The sequence below is a fragment of the Urocitellus parryii genome, chromosome 6, assembly GCF_045843805.1.
Source record: "Urocitellus parryii isolate mUroPar1 chromosome 6, mUroPar1.hap1, whole genome shotgun sequence".
In the NCBI taxonomy this organism is placed as follows: Eukaryota; Metazoa; Chordata; class Mammalia; order Rodentia; family Sciuridae; genus Urocitellus; species Urocitellus parryii.
In genome coordinates this window covers 198445339-198469168 of record NC_135536.1, presented here as the reverse complement: position 1 = coordinate 198469168, position 23830 = coordinate 198445339, and the positions used below count along the sequence as shown (strand labels likewise).

Sequence of the window (23830 nt, the reverse complement as noted above, 5' to 3'; positions counted from 1 at the left end):
CCCTCACCAGACCAGCAGGACAAAGACCAGGCTCACCGTAGCTGAGCTGCTCCGGGGACCCCTGGCCTTGGCCAGCCTCCCCAGCATGACAAAGCCAGAGGTGGGTGAGCTAGCCTCTCCGATGGGCCTCTCAGCCACCTTCTGGCAGTCCACATACAGTCTGACCTTGGAGTGTCCCACGGCCACATGCACCTGTAGATGTTGCAGGGTCAGCACCTGCCTAGCTGCCAGGCCAAGGTGTCAGAATAGGTGGAACAAGAGTCGCCCACCTGGGACCTGGGCAGGGTCCTGATGGTACCCACATCCCATGTGACTTCCAGGGCAATTCCCAAAGCAGGTGCCTCCCAAAGAGAAGGGCTAGAGTGCACTTTGACCCAAATTAAAATAGGCCCCTGAAACAAAGGGCATCAGGGTCAGAGGCCCCAGGTGGGTCATTGCCTGACTTTCAGGGACTTGTGCTGGTGCTCCAGGGCAGGCAGCTGCACATGGGGACAGCTGGCAAGTGGGACGGGGCCGTAGAGCTGAGTAGAGTTCCCAGGACCTTGTGGTAGCTCCCGAAGAAGACCTTCTTCACCTCCTGCAGGTCGAAAGTGGCCACCTGCAAGGCAGCTCTGGGGTCATGGTTGAAGTAGGTCAGCGACCTTCTGCCAGCTGCCAGGGTGAGGTGAGCAGCAGGTAAGCATCTGTCCTACCCAACCACCCTGGTCCCACATGATGGGAAAGGACAGACTGTGAGAGCTGCAGGACCCAAGGCCATGCCCAGGACCCTGGCGGGTCTCCCCCGTGAAGGGCAGGGGGCAGCTCTGAGGAAGCTCAGGACACCTGGCTCTTGCTTAGGGTGGGCACTAAAGAGAGGGTGAAGCCAGGGCCCCCATTCCTCCCAACTGCCGAGGGTGACCCGGGGCCCCAGTCACCATCCAGAAGAACCCCGAGGATGGGCCGGAAGTCCTCAGCCGTCATCTGCCACAGCGCAAAGGCTTCGCGGGGCGTCTCAGGGAGCAGGCGCACCAGGAAGACAACGGTGTGCTCAGGCGGCAGGGCCACGGGGTGGATGTCGCTGGGGGCACGGGAGGGGGCGTGAGCAGAATGGAGGCTGGCTGGGCTTGGACCAGGCCTCCCAGGCACAGGCCCCCTGCAGCCCCAGCCTCACCCTGGCGCTGCTCTGCTGACCATGGTGGAGCCTGCACACACAGCCTTCCCAGCTGTGGACGGAGTGTGGCAGCCGTCCGTACCCCAGAACACAGACTGGGGGTACAGACGGCCATGGCCTAAAGGCCAAGCTGGGGTCTCCCCTGCCTCAGTGTCCCCGGGAGTAACATGGGGTATGTAAAGGACAGAATTCCCTCCAAGAAGCTTCAAGGCACCTGGCCTGACACAGCCCTCTACCTCCCCTGAGGCCTGGCCAGTGAAGGTCACCTAGAAGGGGCTCACCCAGGCCCTGTGCTTCAGGGCCCCTGTGTGGCAGAAGACCCACCAGGAGAATCCCCAGGTTACTCCTGAGGGCCGGGAGCCCACAGGCACACAGGCAGCGCTGTCCTCAGGAGTTGGCCCACTGACCACAGCTGTCCTAGTGCTCAGACTGGGGGCTCCTGGCCAGGACCTAGGCAGACCCAGGTGCACTGAGGGACAGGGGAGGGCCTCTGGTCACACAGTAGAAGTGCTCCCCAGAGCCTGCAGCCTCCTTCCTGGCCTTCACGTGCTCTTGGGATAAAAACCAGGGGCTGGGCAGACCCAGCCCCACCACTTCCTGCAAGGCTTTAAGCACCCTGACCCCAAGGCCGTGGCACTGCTGCTCCTTCCTCCTGAGCCCTCCCCCACTCTCTGCCCGTGGCTCTTGTCTGCTGCCTCCTTGGGGACCTTCCTGACCACACCACGGGAAGGACCCCGCCAACTGGGCAGCCTGAGACCCCTCAGTGCAGCTGCCATGGTGCAGATGCTTCTGTGCTGGGTAAGCACACCTGGGAAACCTCTGTCCCCTTCTGGAGCTCAAAAAGGAGAGCAGGCAGCACTGAAGCACCGTGTGCCCTGCAGGCTGGTGGCCGGCACCTGAGACGGGTGACTGAGGAATGGTGGCTGGGATGCCCAACACCTTGGTGCAAGGTGGGGCCAGAGGCAGGGGGTGGAGACCAGGGCTCCAGGCAGTGGGAGCATCCCACCCGCCACCCAGAAGAACAGCAGTGAAGGCCCAGACGGGAGGAATGGGCCCACCGCTTCTGCAGCAGCACTTCCACACCACCCTACGAAGAAAATGGGGGCCAAAGGGGGCAGGTGTCAGCCACCATGCTCGAGAGAAGACACACAAATGGCCAGCAGGCAGAGGAACAAGTGCCGGCATCCCTGATCTTCTGAGAAGTGCAGGTCAAAGCCAGCCCTGAGGCAAAGCAGCTGTTACCAGACAGCAAGGTCAGTGCTGGGGGGAGGGGCTGCACAGGGTGGGACGGTGCTGAGCACAGCCACGGGGCAGCAGGGGGAGCTGCTGTCCCCACAGGTCCAGAGCAGGTGAGGATCCTGCCCTCCACGGTCACTGTAGCACCACCCACAACAGGGGAGCCACCCAAGTGTCCACCCGCTGAGGACGGAGAAGGACACATGGGATTAGACCCAGAGAAAGGCTGATGGCCGCAGGGAAGAAGGGGCCTGCCATTCGTTCTCAGCAACCTGGGGAAGTGAGGTGGTCTCTCTCCTGCGGCAGCTATAGCAGTGGCTCTAGGGGCAGAGGGCGAGTGCTGGCTACCACACCCACGCCGCAGGAGAGCCAGGCGATCACGGGAGAAGAGAGGTTTGTCTCCTCCGCCACTCGGTGAGAGCGTTGGAATGCGTGAGGGGGCAGGAGTGCCTACCGGACCCAAAGACCTCACGACTGTGCTTGAATGGAAACACCACACCGTGCCCCGACAACAGGCACCAGGTTTATGTGTCCATGCATCCATTTAAAAGCATATTTAAATTTAAAATAAAATGTGGTTATTTAAAAAAACAGTGGGTGCAGTGGCATGTGCCTACAATCTTGGGAAGCTGATGGCAGCCTAGTGAGACTCTGTCCCAAACAAAAAGGGGCTGGGGATGTGGCTCAGTGGTAGAGCACCCCTGGGTTCCACTCCTAGAGTCACAAAAATAAAAATAAAAGGATAAAAGAACAGCCCACCCCTGAAGGAGACGCCTCTAGCGCGAGCACAGCAACAGGAGGCTGCGCTGCCCGTGGTGGACGGCTGTGCCACGGGGCCCAGGGACCTGGCAGCTCCAGACAGTGCTACCCTGATGCAGCCTCTCTACCCTCTTCCCTGGGCCCCCAGGCTGGCTGCAACCTGCACCTGTGTGGCCCAGAAAGCAGGGACCTGGAGAAGCCTCCTGGCCCTTCTGGCCACCTGCTCAGGGCCACGGGCCCCAGTGCCCCTGCATGCCTCAGTTAGACCCTACTAGTAATTTCTGGCACGTGGCCCTGTCAGTCCTTTGGGGATCTGGGAAGTCAGCGCCTGCTCTTGCTTTTACCGTGCCACGTCCACTGCAGTGCAGGTCTGTGACTCAAGGTGTTGGGGTAAAGGGGGACCACACACCCTCTACAGCTGCTAACTTGGCAGGCAAAGGCAGTCAGCATCGTGGACCATGTTCAGGACGCAGCTAGGGGACCAGTCCCCAGGCCAGGTGGGGAAAGACACATGCATGGTTGCAGATCATGCTGAGGGGCAGGCCCCATTCCACGCGAGATCTGCTGACTGTGAAATGGGAATTTCTAGCACACAGGTGAAACCAGTCGGCAGTGTGATGAAGAGATGCCAGGGCCAATAGGCTCTGGGAGCCAGGGATGTGGTCAGTCTCCTTCTTGTGCCCACCTCTGCCCACCTGACTTCCCACAGCCCCACTTGCAGTTCCAGCCCCATTGGCCTCTCATACCTAGTCCGCCGTGTCAGCTGGGCATCCTTGAAGAGTGTGAAGGTCGGGGTCAGGCCCAAGGCTGAGGGTTCCATGGCCACACCTCGAATAGAGGCGTGCTCCTTCTCCACCAGGCCGAAGGCTGCCATCAAGTCAAATCCTGGTGGACAGGGAAGGATGACAGGCTGGAGCAGAGGTCCAGACTGGAAGGTGAGGCAGGAGAAGGGGCTGTGCTGAGAAGGGGTGGCCTGGCTGCGGGAGCTGGAGAGCAAGGGTCTGGGGCAGCCTCTGGGTCAGCACCACCTTGGCCCCTTGGGAGAATCCAGCCCTTGCTCTCCATGCCCTTCCCTACCCCAGACCATGACTTCTCTTTCTCTGGCTAACTGTTTCAGTGTGGGAGGCCCAGAGATGGAAGAGGTGGGACCACTGGCACACAGCCCCAACCATGACCCTAACTCCCATCTCCCCCAAAAAGCAGAGCCCTAGCACCCGCACCACCCCACCCAGCCTCCAAGTTTGTTTTCCTCTCCAAGAAGGGCCTTGCTGAGTTCCCCTTGTCCAGCACCACAGCCATACATGGTCCCTTCTGCTGCACATGACCTGAGGACCCTCCAGGCCCCTGATCCTTCAGGGCTGGGCCATGCCCTGAGTCAGCAGAGTCATGGGAACCTGTGCAGGTCCTAAATGCAGCTGGTCCTTCTTGGACACGAAGTATCGGGTGAATCTCACCTATGCTGGGCGCTAATCAGTGCCTGGCTGACTAGCAGCCCCAGGCAGGAGGCCAGCAGAGGCTTCAGCCCTTTCAAGGTTACAGTCTCTCCTGCCTGCCATCCACTGGCCCTGCAGGCCCAACAGTGGGCCCAGGGCAGCCACAGCCTGCCCCCCAGGTGGACGCACAGCCTTCACATGGCTTAGCACATCTGCCTGCCACCATCTCCCTGCTGGGCAGAGTTCCCTGGCCACGTTCCTGAAGCCAAGCATCTACTCTCTGAGGAGGACCTCAGCCCTCGTGAAACATGAATGAGGACCCCTCAGGCTTGGCACCTGGAAACCCAGCTTCCATGCAGCATCAAGCTCCACAGAGGCCAGAAAAACCTAGACTCAGCTTTGCTTCTGCCCTGCACAAGCTGACACTGACCTGGGCCAGCCTCTGCTCCCTTGTGAAGCAGGAATGGAACTGCCTTGCCAACCGCAGGGGGCCATCCGAGAAGGTGCAGTCTGCACCTGAAATCCTATGTTGGGTCTCCAGTGGGTCTCCCTCGATCCCCACTCCTCAGGAAGAGCCTGAGAGAAGCAGGGTAGAGTGCACTGGCCACAGGTGTGCAGGACCTACCTGGGAGGGAGCTGTCCGGGTGGAGGGTGGGGCAGGCTGCTGCAAGGAGACAGAGGGTCATGAGCCACTTCAGCCTGACCAAGTCACCAGGGAGCAGCTGCTGCATGGTGACACCCTGATCTCTCTTGTGGACCCAGGTAGTCTGTGCTGCATCTCCATCTGCCTGCCCCCTTACTGCACTGAAGGCCTGTGGTACCCGTCCCTCTAGGAAAGGGACAGGGTAGTCCTGCCACCTCTGGATCTCACTGAGCGAGCAAGCGCTCCACTCTCCCTGCAGGGCCCAGGGCCAAAGCTAAGGGCTTCTCTGGGTGCAGCACCCTGAGAGGGTGCTGGCTCTAGCTGCAGGCCCAGGAGATGTTGGGTGTGAGGCAATCAGACTCAGGAACACAGGTCACTCTGTGGCTAGTTCCAGGGCAGGTGTGGTGAAGGAAGCATGTCCACTGAGTAATAAGGATTCTGCCCCTTGGGCATTCAAGCCACAACTAGATGACCCTGCAGGGATGCCAGGGGGCATTTGAGGTGAGGGACTGCATGGCCATTGAGGGCCATCTGCTCCAGGCAGCTGTAGCTGACCAAGAAAACCAGTGCAAAATAATAGCAAGAAAGGACTCTTCTTGGCTAGGTCGTGGCCATGCTGGTGGGGGGTTCCAGGCCTGGTGGAGACATGTCCATGTCCTAAATGCTTCAAGGCAAGGTCAGCCCTGACTCCCGGGCTGCTCCTTCATGTAACTGGCCTCCTTCATGTTTGTGCTCAGCATCCCGCTCACTCTGCCCCTTCACATCCCAGACACCCCAGTACCAGCCAGTCCTGACGGCACCAGCAGGTGAGGCCAGAGTGGGAGCGCTGACTGCAAGACCTGCAGAGCTCCGTCTGATTGTTGTGCTCTAACCTAAATTAGGTCATCACTTTAGAATGAGATGGCTTCTCAAGGTCACCTCCATCTCCCTTCTGGGGTCTGGCTAGATCTGGGTCTGTCTGGGTCTGGGGTCTTGGTGCCCACTTACCTGTCCAGCCCATGGCAGACACTGCCACACTCTCCCCTGCTCCGTAGACAGCTGAGACCAGGACCTTGTACTTGGTGGCAGCTAGCAAGTCAGAGAGCACGGTGTGGCTCCTGGGCCCTGGCACAGAGATCTGAGGGGCAGGAGTCACCTAAGTGGGCTCCTCCTGGAGGAGCTCACTATGAGGCTTGGCTTTTTTCTGTCTGAGGCCACCCTCAGCACACAGGGTGTGCCACATTTCACCCACTGACCTCCCCCACCCTAGAAGGTCCCTCATTGGGTGGCTGCTGCTCTCCGCAGACTTACTGATTGCTCAGGTCCGGAGCCTGTGGCAGGCGTGTAGGTGAGCCGGTAGTGGAGAACATGGCCACTTGGGGGTGTCCAGCTGACCTGAAGGCTGTTGGGAGTCTCCGAGGACAGAGCCAGGCTGGAGGGGGGACTTCTGCTTGCTGCAGCTAGCAACAGCAGAGGCAGTGTGGGGCTCAGGGCCCTCCACAAGGGGTCACTCTGCAGGCAGGGGACCTAACCTGTGCTGAACTGGGCACTCTGCTTCCCAACCTGCACCACGCCCCCATCGCCGCACCACGCCCCCATCGCCGCACCACGCCCCCATCGCCGCACCACGCCCCCAGTGCCGCCCTAGGCTTCCCAGTGCGGCACTCAGACATCAGCCCCCACAGCAGGTCCTGCTGTCCCAGCACAGAGCTACCACCCATGCCTGGTGATTTGGACCCTTGGTCAACTCTGGAACACCTGTCCTCCACAGGAGCTCACTGAAGCCCCATAACTGCCAGCAGTCAGGCCCAGGGGTCAGGGACTTGTGGACTCTGCCTGCCAGTGGTTTGGGGTCTGAAGTCTCAGGGGAGTCTGGGTTCTCCTTTGGGTTGGTCCTACCCCAATCTAGAAAAATGGAGAGAGGACTACCTACAGGGGGAGTAGCGGAGGGACACAGGGTCACTGTGGGCCCCGTCCCTGTAGTAGGCCAGGATGGTGATCTCGTACTCTGTGTGCTTCCCCAGGTCAGGCAGGACGGCTGTGCTCAGGGTTCCTGGGACAGAGATCTGGAGAGATGAGAGTCTGGGTGTTCACCGGCTCATGGGGAACCTCACGCTGGGGGCCTGGATCCCAGGCCCCGGGCAGAGAGGTGTCCCCAGGATGCAGAACTCGGGTGGGCACACGGGGCCCAAGCCCGGGCTTGGCCTCAGCACCTGGGGTGGGAGGGTCTCCTCTGAACAGCCAGCCTGCCCTCCCTACCGCACCTCATGGGCCTGTCCCTCTCCCAGGGGTGTCCACTTGATCTGGTAGACCAGTACGCCCGATGAGGCTGCCGCTGCCCACACCAGCCTGACTGCATCCCCTGGCAGCTCTGTCACCGACAGCTGGCTTGGGCTGGGGGCTTTCCCTGGAAGGTGAGGCAGCAGCTGAGCTTGGAGTGCTGGCCAGGAGCCAAGAGGGACACACAGAGGAGTATCCCAGGCCACTGTACCCTCCCCTCACACCTCTCCAGCCACTTGCCCCACCTGGCTCAGCTCTGGGCCAGAAGAGATGCTCAGTGGACGTGTGTTGATTTGAACGGTCCAGTAGAGCAGGACCAGCCCATCCACCTCTCGGCCCCAGACCTGACCTCCTGATACTCACCTGTGGTCACACGGCCAGTCAGCGTGGAGGAGCCTCCCCCAAGGTAGAGGCAGGTGACACGAACAGTGTAGGTGGTGGAGGAGAAGAGGGGTCCCAGAGCAGCCCACGTAGCATTCCCAGGAGTCTCTGTCTGTGGGGCATGGGCAGGCCCAGTGGGCACCCAGAGCCCCTTGCAGGGCAGAGATCCAAGCCTGGGGCCTGCAGCCACCACTACTCCGTGGCCCCAAAATGCAGAAAATGGGGTGCACCAGAGACCCAGGAAGCCCCCCATAGACCCCCCCAGCTGCTCCATGGTGTCACTGCATGTACCCGTATTGATTCTCTACCTCATGTCCCCCCAGATCCCACTGGAGTCCCTCAGTGGCCAAGTGGGGCTAAAGACATGAGCCCCCAGGTCAGGTGTGGGGGACTGGCCCGTCGTGGGTGCGACACACCAAGCAGGGAGAGGCCTGGGAGACTCCACGGTGGGGCTGAGGGTTCTGGGCCCCCCCACGGTCTGCACGTGCACCCTGGTCCCTCAGCAGCTCTCACCACACTTGAGCCCCAGGCAGGTCCTCTCACCTGCCCTGAGTGACCACCATCACTGGAGATGTAGCTGACCCTGACCAGGCGCAGGGGCCTCTGGGTGCCCTCCCAGGACACACGGGCTGAGTCGTGGCTCACGTCTGAGAAGCCCAGGTGCCTTGGGTGGGCCAGGGCAGCTGCAGAGCACAGCCAGGCTTCAGGGGATGGCATGCCACCCTTGCCCCGTGCCTGAGGTGAGGATGGGAGGGGACAGAGAGGTCTGGGGCTCCTACCATGGAAGCCTCTGGAACCAGAGGGGACACTCACGGGTCCTGATGTGGATGCTCCGGGCCTCACTGGCCTCTGGCCCTCGCAGGCTCTGCACCAAGATCTGGTAGTCCCTGCCTGGTTCCAGGCCGTCCAACAGCACCTCAGGCCGCCCTACCTGCACCTGGGGAAGGGAACATGCTGTCCCTGTGCCCAGCCCCGCCCCCGATGCCCCCCCACCTTTCTCCTCCCCTGCCCCCAGGCGCACCTCCTTCTCTTCCTCCTTGCCCCCTGGGGAGGCTGATAAGCATCGAACCAGGTAGTGGGTGGCCCCGGCAGAGGACTGCCAGGCCAGGTGGAGCATCCTGGGTGTTGCTGTCACCAGGGTCAGTGCCCGCGGTGGAGGCAGGGGTGCTGGGGAAAGGCGACTGTCAGGGGCACTTTGGGAACATGGCATGTGCATAAATCATGCCCACGGTCAAGGGGGCCCTCCTCTAACCACAAAATGACTTCTCTGAGTCCAATTTTAGGTGTTCCTCGTAGGCAACATCGTGGGGCCCAGGAGTCTAAGCACTTTTCCAAACTTCACTGAGGCCAAGTCTGGGGGCTCGTGGCTGTTGGGGAGCTGGACCTCCCCGCAGGTCTAAGGCCATCTGCCCCAAGGTGGGGGGGTGCAGCCTCCAGAGTGCTTCAGGGGCCTCCCAAAGGCCACGGGGTATGTGGTATGGTGCTGTTTCTCTGAATGACAGGACACAGAGCAGAGAGAGGGTGCAGGGCTGGGCAAGGGGCCGAGCAGGTGGGGAGGGAAGCTGTGGTGACAGCTGCCCATCTCTGGATCACTGACAGCCCCTGCACCATCCGCTTTAACTGGGTATGTTGGTGGCATGTGGCTCCTCTGTCAGTAGAACTGTTAAAGGGACACTCCTGGCAATCCTTTGGAGGGGGCTGGAGCTGCTAATTAGTGACCTTAGCCATGTGCTGTGGCCAGGCAGGGTGGGGGCTCTGAGGACAATGTGAGCAGGGTAGCAATGGCTGAGGTGTGGCAACAGAATGAATGACTCTCCTGGTGTTCAGAAGAGGACACCAGGGTAGAGGGGCCCAGGGACTGAGACTTGTAGGGATGGTTCTGACCCAGGTTTGCCGACCGCACCTCCCTGCTGGTGCCAAGCCCCAAAGGGAGAGAAGGGGCCACATGCACCCCACCTACCTGTAGTCACCAGACCCTGCAGGCCCTTGCCAACCCTGTCCTTGTAGACAGGGAGCACAGAGACCAGGTACTCGGAGCTGGAGGTCAGGTTGCAAAGCTGCACAGATGAGGCGGGCCCTCCAATCACCAGCTGAAACAGAACAGAACTGGGCGGCATGGGGCACAGAGGGAGGGACAGGGCACAGGGCAGGAAAACTGCTGGCAGGGGTGTGGATGTCTCCCTTCCTGCAAATCAGGGTTCCCAGCCTGGAGCAGAGCAGCAGCCTGCTCTGAGGGAGCATGGGCAGAAGACAATCACTTAACCCATCCCCTGTCAATCAAAGCCACACCCCTGGGTCCTCAGCCACCCCCGACGGCCCTGCTCGCAGCTTCCGCTGTGGTGCACATGAGCAGGGCCAGCCTGTCTCAGCTCCCAAGCCCAGGGAGGCCGTGGCCGCTCCCGCCTTGACTCCAGCTCAGCCTTATCAGATTCCTGCCTGAGCCGAGGCTCGTGAACCCCGTCAGCTGCCCTGCTCCGCGTGGCTGGGGGAGGCCAGGATCCCTCTCACCTCTTGGGGGGTGCCACCCCTGGATGACTGCCACACGATCAGATACTCAAGGGGCAGCTGGGGGGCTGGAGTCCAGGACACGTGGACGCTGGAGGAGGTGATCTGGGTCAGGACCAGGCTGCTGGGCCCCGGGAGGGGTTCCAGGGCCGGAGCATCTTCTGGAGTGACTGTGGATGGGCAGGGTGGTGGTCAGGGCCCAAGTGGCCAGCTCTGTCTGCTTCCCTGGTGGCTACTGAAGAGGGACAGGAGGATCACTCCCCCAGGCCCTCCACAACAGATGCCCCAAGTGGGGGCTCAGGCCCCTCAAGGCTGTGGTGCACCACGTGGGAGCCATGGCCCCCTGGCCCTCTGCCCACAGCAGCTGGCAGGGCCTGGAAGGGCCCCACCCCCTCACCTGAGGCCCTGCTCAGGCTCCTGCCTTGCACCTTCTGGCAAATGAGGCGGCTGAGCAGGCCAGCTAGGGTGGCCAGCTGGGGGAAGTCCAGCACATTGTGCACAGTGATGTCCAGGGGCTGGGATGCCAGGACCTTCAGTTCTGCCTCATCAGCATTCTTCACACCTGCTCGGGGGCAAAGGAAGCAGGTTGCCACCTGGCTGGCTCCTCGTCCAGCTTGATGGAACTACAGAGGGGCCACATGCCTAGGACCCCATGGGGCCCAGTGAGAGACAGGACCAAGGCCAGGCTGAACCTCACCCTGAGCCCATGCCAGGTTGGCCATATAGGTGCTGGGTGGAGCGCATATGAGTGAGAGACTAGGGGTTCCCAGGAGGACCCCCAAGTCTACAGTTTCTTCCCCATAGGACAGGGTTGAGTATCAGGGAGTGCAGAGGCATGACCCTCCTGGTGGCAGCCAGGGCAGGAGGTGGGTGGGTCGCCAGGCACAGAGGTGCTGGCCAGGTGAAGGATGGGCTTGCAGGCTGCTCAGTGGACACGGCACAAAACCTAGTAGGGTGCTGGCAGTGCCTAAGTGTGCAGGTGCTGGCTCCAGTGTACATCCCAGAGCAGGGATTTACTGCCTGGGCAACTCAGCAGTGGAAGGTGAGGCCCCGAGGCCAGGCCCACCTGGTTCCACAGCCACGAGGGTGAAGCCAGGGTGCAGACTCATCTGCTCTCCAGAGCCTTCTAGCTATGAGAGAACTCCAGCCCAGGCTGCACAGGGCTCACCCACAGCGAAGACGTCAACGTCCAGGTCCTTGAGGACGCGGGCAGCAGTGTGCACATCATCCTGGGACTTGCCATCCGTCACCAGAATCACCACTTTGGCTGCCTCTGGACGGAGACCAGCTGAAGGTTTCAGGTTCTGCCCCAGCACATGGGTCAGGGCAAGGCCTTGGGAGCAGTAGGAATAAATGGCAGGTGCTACCGGCTGTCAGTGGCTCTCGGGTGCCCCTTGGCCTTGGCTGTTCCTAGGCTCTCAGCTCATGCCCCCCCCCAGCAGTCTAACCCCACCAGGCTGAGGCACCCAGGAGCAGGAGGCTCCTCTTCTTCAGGAGGGCATTCACGATCAGCACGGCAGCGCCCAAGTCCAGCTAGACACATGCAGGGGTGCCGCAGTAACTGTGAGGTCAGAGGGGCCACTCACTTTCAGCAAGATGTGGGAGAGAGGCCCACGTTTTTGCCAAAGACAAACAAAGAGTGCTTCTGCCCTTCATGAAGGTATTTCCCCAGCTTCTCACAAGTTTTCAGGGTGTGAGGTGGACCAACAGGGCAAGCAAGGGTTCAGGGTCCACCCAGCAGACGTGGGGCCAGGTGGTACCTGTGAACGTGTTCCCTCCCTTGTAGCGGAGGCCGCGCACAGCTGCCAGCACCTCCCCACGGCTGCGGAAGGAGTTCAGGTCCCACTCGGTCTGGGGGTCTCCACTGTATTGAGTCAGGCCTGCAGGGAGGGGGCTGTTGGGCTGTTTGGGGTCAGACCATGCAGGCCAGGACCCATCCTGAGGTTGCCGGCTCTGCACACAGCCTCCTGGGGTCCCCCGGGGATACAGTTTTGCAGGGCCCAGATTAGCCTGCTGGGGGCAGCCTATCCCGCAGACGAGGTTAGCAGCCCCAGTTGGAGCAGGGGGCTTGGCACAGGGAGTGGGCTGAGTGACCCGCACAGACCTCGGACTTCAGCCAGCAGGGAGCCTCTGCCTGGCCGTGGGCAAACCTGGAAGGCTAGGGCTTCCCTCAACTGGAAAGGCCTTGTGAGGGCTGACCCTGGGGCAGGCTGAAGGGTAGTACCCACCTACTTGGACTTTATCGGGCCCAATCTCAAAGGGTGAAATGACACTGGCCAGGAAGTTCTTGACATGCTGGAAGTGGCCACGGCCAATACTCCAGGACCCGTCCACCAGGAAGACCATGTCAGTGGGTGTGGGGGGAGTGCAGCGGAACTCAGGGCCAGCTGGGGCAGGAGGGGGTGAGATGCTGGGTGAGGCCCCTGAGCTGCTCTTGGTCTGGCTGCAGACCCCAGAACCACCTTCCCTGAGGTTGGCTGGGTCTTGAGGGGACAAGGGCTTGGAGGACTGCTGAACAGAAAATCCCATGGACACGCTGGTCAGTGCTCTCAGCCCCTCTGAACCCTCCAGAAGGAGAGCTGACTGTAGCCTGAGCTCTGGGGGCTGCGTCTGCCCTCCACTAGTGTCCACGCAGCCTGCCTCCCTGCAGCTGAGATGTCTGCATCTGCCCAGGCCCAGATGCCCATGGGTTGCTGAGGGGTGAGGGGGTCAGTCCACAGACAGCTTAGGCACAGCCACCTGAGAATGAGGCAGTGCTGCTGCTGCCCAGAGGAGGCCAGCTGGGGCTTGTCCGGAGGCCCCACAGCTCCATGGAGACAAGGAACCCCTGTGTGGTTTCCCTGACAGTTGTGCAGGGACCATGCCAGGCAGGCTGGGCCCCGAGTCAGGCAGACTCCAGGGACGAGGCCCCCAGCATAGTTGATGTGCTCCACCCCTGGGGATCAGACCACAGTGAAGCGGGAGGCCCAACCCCACCCTTAGGGCCCTGGTGGGTGGGGTGTAGTCCGACAGGCTCCAAGTCACTGGAACACACAGTGGAGGCACAGGGCCCTGGACACAAGAACTCCCTTGAGAGGGGTGGTGCCAAGGGTGACAGAGCCCTTCCCTCAGCTCCAAGCCCAGGGGCAGGGGCAGCCCCTCCCTCTGAGGAACCCATCAACAGGTCAAGCCTGGAGGCAACCCTACCATCCGGCCCTGCTCCATGCCACAGAGCACCCACTTACCTAGCTTCTCTCTCCTTCTGGCCGGGGCCACAGAGTGGCTCTGCCTCTCCAGGTCTGGGGGCTGTTGAGCAGGATCCTGTGCCATAGGGCCCCAGGACCAGTGCTGCTCAAGCTGCTGCTGACCCACACTGGGTATTCCTGGGGGTGGAGAATCAGCTGCCACCTTCACCTCCCAGACCTAGGGGCTCCCAAGGGATCCGCTACCTCTGCCCCCAATGCCTGGGTTTGAGAGAAGCTAGGAGCACGACAGACAAGCTGAAGTTAAAGCTGGAGAGTGCTCTGTCAGACATCGGGAAGAACTTCCTGGCTACATGGTGAGAAACAGGAGATGCCCCAGGTTTCTCCCTTCCTCCCCAGCAGCTCACTCTCACTCCACTTTGACACACCGAGAATGGGAGGGTCTTGGCTTGGGGTGAAGGTGACTCTGGAATCAGAGGCCTGCTCAGGATCTGGGGCTCCCCTGTGGGAAGGGGTGGGCTCCAGAGCTGCCCCTGGTGGCCTCTGGCTGCTCTTGCCCAGGGAGTTACTCTTCAGGTCTTCAACTGCAGGGAGATGAGGGGCTGTCAGGACACCACCCTTGAGGCTGAGAGCTGAGGGCCTGCACACACACTCTTCCCAGGAGAGCACACTGTGGGCTCCACAAACCACCCTCTGGCCCCGGGGCTGGGCAGAGACATCAGGAGCAGGAACCAAGACCCAGAGGCACCTCATGGAGTGAGCCAGGGTACCAACCCAGGCCTCACCTCTCAGCCCAGAACCCTGGCATCCATGTCCGCCCCAGACTGGGATCCAGGGCAGGACAGTGGACTTACTCACAAACTCCCTCCGTACCAGCAGGACAGGCCCAGAGCCAGTGAGCTTGAAGATCTGCAAGGTGTAGCCCTTGGTGGGGCTCAGGCCCCCCACAGTGGCCTTGGGGATCTTGGTAGTTAACATCACTTCCTGCTCCGAGTCCCCTGCAGTGGGAGTGGGAGAGCCGTTGAGACCACCAAGGTGGTGTGCATGTGTGTGCTTACATGCATGTGCAAATGCACACCTGTGTGCACGTGGGACAAGAAGCCTCGAGGCCGCCCCCCAGTTCCTCCCTGGAGGCCAGGGGAGAGAGGAAGGTGTGGGTGTGACAGGAGGGACTTCCTCCGGTGTGAAGCCCTCTGTGGCAGTGGAGAGAACCTGAGGAAGCCGTCCTGGGACGAATGTCATATGCCCTGCTCTGAGGCCCCTCTTCTGAGGACAGCTGCAATCAAACATGGAAAACAAAGGCGGGACCCAAGAGGACCCTGTCCCCCCTCAGAGGGGCGGAGCCAGAACTCATGGCCAGGGCAGGCTGGGAGATGGCATCCAGCCTGCAGAAGCGCACAGAGCCTCTGGCCCCAGTGCCAGGACGGGAGGAGGAGAAGGGGGCCACACACACCTGGGGAGGGACGCAGTGAGACACGAGGACACCAGGCTCACTCTTGGCTGAGTGTCACGGTGGCATGAAGTGTGGGGGTAGGCAGAAACAAAGGGGGCAGGTTCCCGCTGTCAGCCACTAGCCTTTATTGAGCACTTGCTGTGTTCCTGGCCCCAGCCCAAGCACTTCAGGGGGATCAAATCGTGGGGGCCTCACAACCTCACCACGCCCATCTTGCAGAGGGGGATCTAAGGCAACAGGGTCCACCACAGCTACTCAGTGCAGAACAGGACTTAAACCCAGGAATGCACACCTTTGACCTGTGATGGTCCAGCGCCCTTAACCTCATGTGACATTGATTGCCATGGTAAGTGTCACAGGGCACTGCCTATTTTGTGGAAGTGGTTTCCTGATAAGTGGGAAGATTTAACCAGTAATGTTTCCTTTCATTCTTGTCCCCTCCACCATGTCATGGTAGCGCCAGGCCCTCCAGATGACCACACCATGTTCTTGGGCTCCCAACCTCCAGGGCCGTGAGCCACATAAGCTCCCATTGCCTACATATGCTGTCACAGCAGAAAGGGACTGGACACAAGCCAACCAGCAGCAGTGTGCAACAGCCTACAACTGGGATGCCTGAGATTTGACATCGGTACAGAGCTACGGGGTGTGGAGGGTGCATGGGAATGCTGCTCTGAGGCTCTCGCACCCCTGGAGAAAGGCCACAGCTGCAGTGGACATAATGGCTGGGGTTTCCCAGGTGGCCACCAGCAGGGTAAATTAACAGGTAACTTCTAGGCTGAGGGGACACCTGTCCACGTCCCACCCCTATTGACTAATCTTAACTTCACACACACACAGTCAGCAGCCATTGTTGGTGGCCCAGCACTACCGCCAAAGACTCTTGTCAGCAAATGTTCTCAAACTGTAATCTAGGGACCAACTTCCAGGCCACAGGAGACAGCATCACAGGGACGCCTCTACAGAACAAGAACCCCGCATCTTGTTTCTTCTACAAATAAGTGTCAAGGAAAGAGCAAGAGGTGAACTATGCAGATGAGAAGTTACTTGAGACGTAGGAGCCCAACAAGATGTGTGGATTCTTAGGGGTCCCAATTTAGACAAGTCAACTGTAAAGGCTAGAAAATTAGGTTAGAAAATTTAAACAAACTAAATGTTTAACAATTCTGAAGCAGTAATACAGTGGGGTCATTTGAAGGGTAGTGGGCTGTTTTCAAGCCTGTTCTTTTACAGGACATACTGAAAATTTTTTTTTTTTTTTTAAAGAGAGAGTGAGAGAGGAGAGAGAGAGAGAGAGAGAATTTTTTTAATACTTATTTTTCAGTTCTCGGCGGACACAACATCTTTGTTGGTATGTGGTGCTGAGGATCGAACCCGGACCGCACGCATGCCAGGCGAGCGCACCACCGCTTGAGCCACATCCCCAGCCCCATACTGAAATTTTGAGAGACAAAATTACATGACTTCTAGGATTTACTTTAAGATACCAGTGTATGGAGGGAGTTGAGGGCCAAAGTGAAGTGACAGTGGCTGCATATTGCTAACTGGAAGCTGAGTCTCAGAATAGGGGCTTCATTGTGCTACACTTCCTTATGAGTGTGTTCAGATTTTTCCATGAAAATATCAGCTCAGAAGTCAAGAAAGGAGAATAAAATTGACAATGAGAATAATAAAAAGGAAACAAATAGGAAAATGGTAGGTTTAAACTCAAATCAATAATTTCACTAAACATAAATTGTTAAATTTTATCAATTAAGAGGCAAAAATTGTTGCACTGGATGAAGATAACGCCCTACATATGCCACTTAGAAGAGAGGTCAAGAGTGAAAGAACTAGAAAGGATCCTTAATGTGAACACTACCTGCTGCAGCAGACTGACAGACAAAAGCAGGAATAGGGTGGAACACAGCTCCATAAGGGGCCCTCCACAGTGGACAGGTCCTGTCTGCCAGGAGACGTGTAGGTCCTGGTCATGTTGCACCAGACCAGGCCTCTGCATGTGAAACAAGAATGTGGGGGACATGCCCACAGCCACAGTGCAGACACAAAATGCTTCTCACTGACGAACCAGATAAATGGACACAAAATCAGTAATGACACAAGAAGCTTGAAACATGAAATAAATAGATGGGCTTAATGTGAGCACTGGAAAGTGTTACCCAGCATCTGCAAACTGCATGTACTTTCAAAGTCAAATGGGACATTAACCAAAATTGACCATATGGAGGCCATAGAACAAGGTACCTTCCAACACATTAAAATCACATCAAGCATGTCTAACCACACACAATTAAGAAAGAAATTCAGAACAAAATGTAGGTAGAAAATCCCTCCTGTTTTAAAACCAAGAAATTTACTTGTAAGTACCTTATGGGTCAAATAAATTGTCACAATAAAAATTAGTAGATATCTTAAATTGAATAATGACAATTTTACATATCAAAATGTAGCTGCAAGCTGGGCACGGTGGTACACTCATCCCAGCAGCTGAAGCCGGTGGATCCAAGTTCCAGGCTAGCCTCAGTAACTTAGTAAGACCTTGTTTCAAAATAAAAAATTAAAAGGGATAGGGTTGCAGCTCAGTGGTAGAACACCCCTAAATTCAATCCCTAATACTGAAAAAAAAAAAACCTTTAAGCAAGATATCTGCAAATCAACTCAGCAATATAGAATGAGGATGAAGAACACTGACCTAAGGGTTGTTGGGCTGGGTGTCCTGTGGTCTGAGCCTGCACTGGCCCTTTAGGCATCATCGTGGTCCCAGCTCTATCACTAGAGTGGACACTTGGGCCAGGCACTCTGCTCTTATTCAGCCCACATACTTGTTGGCACGCAGAGTCCAGGCCATTCTGAAAGCCCCCCAAGGCCCCGAGGCTCATTTTGAGGAAATAGTCCCTGCTCAGTATGTGTATTCTGAGCACCTTCTGTGTGCTGTGTGCCAAGGATGCGGATGGGACACAGAGGTGTACGTGTCCTCAAGGGAGAGAGGAAAAGAACACAGAAACCATAGGGACTGCATTGGGGGTCATGGCCCACCATACAGGGGTGAGGCTCAGGAATGGAGGGGAGCTGCTGGCCTGCACGAGACAGTGACCACCATGCTGACACCCCAACACAGGGAAGGAATCAAGGAGGAGAGAGGTACAGACCCCTTACCTGCCATGGGCTTCACCTGCACCAGGTAGCCCAGGCCACTCCCCACTGACTCTCTCCACTTCATTTGCAGCCGGTCCTCAGGCAGCACAGTTAGCCTTAGGTGGCCGCTCACTGCGGAGACAGGAGGGGGAGGTCAGCACTGACACCGGTGCCCAGCCAACCTCCTCCTCCACTGTGCCCAGCTGTGAGGAGAGTGAGGAGGACCTGCCTTGAGATCTGAGGGGCACTGTCCCATCTTGGGGGCTCTGGAGGGACACGGTGTCCCCTGGGCATCTGAGGCCTTGTCCCCTGGGGAGCTCATAGGGAATTGCCTGCCTGGGGGCTGAGAACCAGCCCTCCTGTGGTCCTCAGCAACAGGACTGCACTGGCAGCTTCTGTGAGAGGAAATAAAATCCTGCCCTGGGGTGCCTCTGACCCCTGAGGTTGTGCCGAGGAGGGCAGCAACCGCTTGGTGACAGAGGTGCCAGCCCCCAGGGCATGGTGGCAGCCTGGGGTTTCCCAGTTGCCAATCAGTCTCAGGAGAAGCAGCTGTGCCTGCAGACTCCCTAGAGTTGTCAAGGTCACTACCAGGTTGACTCATTCCTTGGGGGTACTCTGGGTGCAGAGTCCCCACCCAAATGTGTGTGCACATGATGGCTGCGTGTGTGCACAGTGGTGTGTGTCTGTGCATGCACACGCACGTGCAGCCTCAGCCCCATGCTAGAGAATGACTCCTGCTGGGCAAGAGGGGTGCCCATGACTGGTGGGAACAAGAGGGGCAGTGTGGGCCGGAGCTGACCTCCCAGGGAACTTCTGGGCTCTAGGGAGTGAACAGCTATTTTTGGAAACTGGGGACAGAGATGGGCCTCTTCTGGCTGCCACACTGGGAACTGGAGTGCATGGGCCAGGCAGGGGACACCCAGCAGACACAATAACCCATTCAGAACAGGAAGCAGCTGAGCTGGTCTCTAGAGGGGTCCAAAGGGTCCTGGATGCCCGGGAAGCATCCTGCTGAAAGGCAGGATGTGTGGGGATGAGGAGGGGGCTCTGAAGTGCCAGCTGTGGGCAGAGCCCCACTCTTGCCCATGAAGAGCCTTTTGTTCCTCCACTCTGCCTCTGACATGTTGGGGGCCTGCCCAAGCTTCCACCCTGGGAGAACCTGCACTAGACAGGGTGACGTCCCTGCCTTCACCTGAGCACATTGTCTTGGTAGAACTGCTTTGTGACTTGGCTCGAACTGACAAGGGAGGCTCCTTTCTAACTGAAATCACGGTCCCTGTCCAAGATTTATCTCTTTGGATTATTCTGAGCAGGAGGAGCTAAGGTCAGTCCAGGTGCCTCCCCACCAGAGAGTACTGGCTGGGAAACCAGAAACCGGAAGGGCCCCAGACCAGACCTGGGTTCGAGTTGCCCCATGGCTCCATGGTGGGCAGGTGGGAAGTGGGGCCAGATGTTGAGGTTGACCCAGAACCTGCAGATGCAGACAGGGACAAGGGGCCATCAAGAATGAGAACAGCAGTTCGTAGAGCCTGGACTGCCTCAGAGGGTCTCTTCCACCCCGCCAGGGAAGCAAGGTCCCCGCATGAACTGAGTTACAGTGGTTCTGTTGACAGAAACTCGCCTCCCAAAACCCACTGGGCCAGGACTTTTCCCAGGGAGGCACCTCCAGCACACACCTTCCCCAGGCCCATGTGCTATTCCCCAGGGGGTCAACACTGAGAAGCTGACAGCAGACAGGTGGCAAGGGCCAAGTGGAGGTGTCCCTGCCCCACCCAGAGACCTCAGAGGACAGTGCAGGAGAGGCAGGGGCCCCTTATCAAGATGTGTGCTGTCTGGAAACCATGCTGAAAGGCAGTCACAACATAGCTAAGCAAAACAGGAATGTGACAGAGAATGAACAACTGCAGAGAGGAAGGGATGAAAAGAGAAACAGAAAACACAAAAGCACCCCAAGGCCGGGGGAGACTGCAGGCCATTGTGACGCTGAGGTGAGACTCACGGGAGTGAGTCCCCTCCGCCTGCCTGCTCTGCCGTCACTGCCTCTTAACTGAGGAGTCTTGACCCTGAGAACACTTGCCGGAAGGAAGCCAAGAGCCCGCCACAGAGGACTTGTCCTGCAGGGGTGGGGACTGTCCCCAGGACCCCCCTTACCTTGTCCCAGCCCATGTGCCAAGGTGGTACCCAGCCACAGCCAGAGGCAGATGTGGAGGTGGGCTCGGGGGCTCATGGTGCACAGCCTGTGGGAGGAGAAGCTTTGATTCTTCACCTCCACCCACCCGTCAGTCCCCACTGACCACACAGCCAGAATCTGGCCTCCATGCCTCTGTGAACCACGCGGACAGGTCCCACAAACCCTTCTGGGGCCCAGAGGCCAGTGACCTTTGGATGCTGTTCCCTGCTGCCACCCAAAGCTGAGGCTGCACTCGGGGCCTTCCCATCTTGCTCCTGGTGTTCACACCACAGTGGACGCATACAGCTAGGGGACTGACAGGACCTTGAATCCCCCAGCTGCCCCTCGCCCCGAACTTATGGTGGCTATGGACTGCTGCTTGTGGGGGTCCTCAGACTGGGGATATCGTCTGATCACTGGACACATGGAGGGCCTCTGCCAGGCCCAGCCTCAAAGCAGAAGGGGTATCTATTTGAGACATTAGGAGGTGAATGAGAACAGCAGCAGGTGCTTCTGGGACAGCACCTGCCAGGCCTGTGTGAATGTGGAGGGCCTGGGAACCAAAGTCAGACAGGGTACCCAGAGGGCTGACAGTTGAGAAGGCCAGGGTGACCTAGGGACTGCTACAGGGGTAGGGAGGGGCCAGGGCACAAAAACAACCTGGTCTGGGACATGTGAGCTGAGGCGACCTGTCCCCAGGGCTGGTTGACAGACCCATGTTGGCTGGCTGGGATGAGGGCCCTGACCAGCACACTGACTCCAGGCTTAGGGAAGAGGAAAGCACTGCTCACAGATGAGGCCCCGATCCTTTGTGCTGAGCAGAGGGCAGATGACAGCACAGCCCACAGCCTCCATGGTGGGGCCAGGGTCCTCCTCCAAGTCCTGACTGACCCAGACCCTCCAACCCCATCCAGCTGAGCAGCAGACCACCCACTGCAACCTCTCCCAGCTTGTGCTCAGGGGTATCCCCACCAAGCAACATCCCCCCACCCCCAAGGAAAGACCCTGCCTGTGGAAAGGCTGCTAGCCACACATCCCCTTCCTGGGAATTGCACCAAGTCTGGGGTGCCAAGCCAGTACTAAGCAAGCAACATAAGGAGACCCTGGCACCAGTAGCCTGGAGGAGAGGCAGCTATGGGCTGGGTCCTATCTGGCCACAAAGGATCCAGCAGGACAGGCCCCAGCACCCCTAAACTCCACCTGAGTCTGAAACCTCCCCACCCTTTCTGCTGGGTATCACCTTCCCTGTGAGAAGGGTCAGTGAGAGCTCAGGATAGCCCAAGTCTTCAGGCTGCACCCTGGTCCTGCTGCCCACCGAAGAGCTCATCTCCTATCCCAATCTTCCTGAAAGGTCAAGGGCACCCTCACAGACCTGAGTGGTTCCCCTGTCCACCCAGCTGAGGACTGCAGGCAAGTCACCAACCTCCTCCTGCTCCAAGCACGGCGTCCCTCACTCCCCAGGGCCTTCTGATCCATTCTGGTCCTGCTGTGGCCACAGTTAGGACAGGGCTTATGAAAGGCCCCGCCCCCCATATTCAAGCCCTGCCACCACCAGTCCCCACCCTCCTCTGTGCTGATGCCTGGGGCATATCCAAAGAGACAGTGGTGCCAGCACAAAGGACCCCAGTGTACATTCAGGGAAACTACCAGGGATAGCAAGTGCCAAGCACCTTACTCCTCATCCCCTGAAGAGGAGCTCACAGGTGAGGCCACCACATGCAGCCCTGGGCACTGAACTACTGGGTGCTGGGTGTTAGGGCTCTCTGGCAGCTTATCTGAAGGGCAGAGGCTGGAACAGCTCTCAAGCTGCCATCAGGGAAGAGACCACCCAGCCTCGACTCCCTTCCCTCCTCCCTGTGTGCCCCAGAACACTCCACTCTGCACAGGTCCGGTGAACACTGCCCCCAGTGAAGCCCTCCTAGTACCTCTCAATGGCTCACAGTTCCCTTGCAAGCCGGCCTGTGACCAGTATGTAAGTGGACCCCCATCCCCCACAAGAACTCAGTCTATCCATCCTGGGCCAGGTCCCTGAAGATACTCTGTGGAGTCAGGGGGAGGTTAATATCTGTAGTCACAGCCATTATGGGGTCGCCAAGATCTTGGGGGCTGGGGTAGGCTGCTCAACCATAGCTGTCCTCCCCCAGGAGAGGTTTGGGAGTCACACCCAGCCCCCAGCTGCCTGGCCAGTGACTGGCCCACTACAGAAGGACAGCCTGCTTCCCTGATACCTCACTAATAGCACCCATGTCTCCATGACAGCCCAATAGCCCCAGGCCTTCAGCAGGGACTGCAGAGATGGCCCAACAACCTCAAGCACTTCTGGCTCACAGCAATGTGACTTCATGTGGGGAGTCCTGTGCCTTTTCATCCCCAGACCTGCCCAGAGATCCCTCAAAGCTCCTACAGTGCCCTTCAGACCTTACTGGTCAGGTGAGCTCTGGGGTCACATGCCAGGGACCCCTCTTCCTCTATCCCACCAATGGGGGTAGGGTAACCCCAAGGGCCTGCAGGAAAAGCTCCCATGGACCCTCAACCCTCCTGCCAGCTGGTTGGAACAGGGCAGGCCCAGTCCTCCTTCCAGCTGCCCCTCTTCATTCTCAAGCCAATCCTACCAAGCCATCTTCAGGTGGTTTTTCTTCCTGCTGGGCAGCACCTGGGCCCTGCCAGCATAGGTTAGTTGGGGCTGGGGGTGACAACACAGTTGAATGGGTGTGATGAAGGGCTGTCCAGTGGCTGCTCAGAATGCCAATCTATTATTAGGAACTCAAGAAATGGCCTTGAGGGATCTACTAGTCAGGCTGGTGCCTAGGGTGAGAGTAGGCATCTGGGATAAACAGCACAGGCCCACGACATGGACATCTGCTTCCTGGGAAGTCTGCGGCAGCCTCACTGCCCCCTCTAGGACTACACTCCATCAGGTTCCCATCCACCCTTAGCCATGTAGGAAGCGACCCTTTAGGGCTCACCAGGGTCCTGCTCCCATGTGCTTTATGGAACTCCCTTTGGTGAGGGATCAGACTCACCAAAGGGAGTTCCATAAAGCTAACAGTCTAACCTCTCCTGGGAGGGGTCTTGGTAGTGGCCTCAGTGCTTCCTAGAAGCAAGCTTAAATGGGGACCAGCCAGCAGGTGCCATCTTGCACTCCCAACAACCCCAGGGCAGATAGCCCATTTCCTAAGGAGTGCTGGTATACACTGCAGGCCCTGAACCAGGGCACTCCACCCTTCCCACCAGGGGATAGGCCTTGGGACAGGGATGCAAGCTGTGCCCAGAGCTCAGGCAGCTGAGGCAGGCTGCTCCCCCAGTGACAAGTGGTGGAGATACACACACACACACACACACACACACACACACACACACACACACGGCTCAGGAAGTCCTGAGACTGGCCCTCTACAGAGCCACATACCTACCTAGCAGGGCTCTCCAAATTGATGGCCCATCTCAGACCCAGATAGCTACAAACCCTCAAGGTGGACACACCCAGGACCTGGTGGCCTTGCCAGCACTGTGACAAGCACAGC

At 58.7% G+C, this 23830-nt stretch overlaps 1 protein-coding gene across 1 annotated transcript in view; it reads right to left on the bottom strand.

Annotated features, from left to right (window-relative positions):
- The window catches only part of Col20a1 (collagen type XX alpha 1 chain), a 30800-nt gene extending 7018 nt beyond the window's left edge, over positions 1-23782 (bottom strand). The window contains exons 1-24 of the mRNA XM_026413504.2: positions 21730-23782; positions 20288-20373; positions 18158-18268; positions 14403-14546; positions 13977-14132; positions 12595-12753; positions 12127-12246; positions 11535-11699; positions 10764-10928; positions 10370-10527; positions 9822-9951; positions 8883-9028; positions 8675-8798; positions 8405-8544; positions 7844-7973; positions 7465-7607; positions 7134-7266; positions 6512-6660; positions 6209-6338; positions 5204-5242; positions 3892-4030; positions 915-1057; positions 542-651; positions 37-192 (exon numbers count right to left, since the gene is read on the bottom strand). Coding sequence (XP_026269289.1) covers positions 37-192; positions 542-651; positions 915-1057; positions 3892-4030; positions 5204-5242; positions 6209-6338; positions 6512-6660; positions 7134-7266; positions 7465-7607; positions 7844-7973; positions 8405-8544; positions 8675-8798; positions 8883-9028; positions 9822-9951; positions 10370-10527; positions 10764-10928; positions 11535-11699; positions 12127-12246; positions 12595-12753; positions 13977-14132; positions 14403-14546; positions 18158-18268; positions 20288-20373; positions 21730-21839 — 3186 coding nt within the window. The 5' untranslated portion in view covers positions 21840-23782. The remainder of the gene's footprint in view (positions 1-36; positions 193-541; positions 652-914; positions 1058-3891; positions 4031-5203; positions 5243-6208; positions 6339-6511; positions 6661-7133; positions 7267-7464; positions 7608-7843; positions 7974-8404; positions 8545-8674; positions 8799-8882; positions 9029-9821; positions 9952-10369; positions 10528-10763; positions 10929-11534; positions 11700-12126; positions 12247-12594; positions 12754-13976; positions 14133-14402; positions 14547-18157; positions 18269-20287; positions 20374-21729) is intronic.
- Positions 23783-23830: the final 48 nt, after the last annotated feature.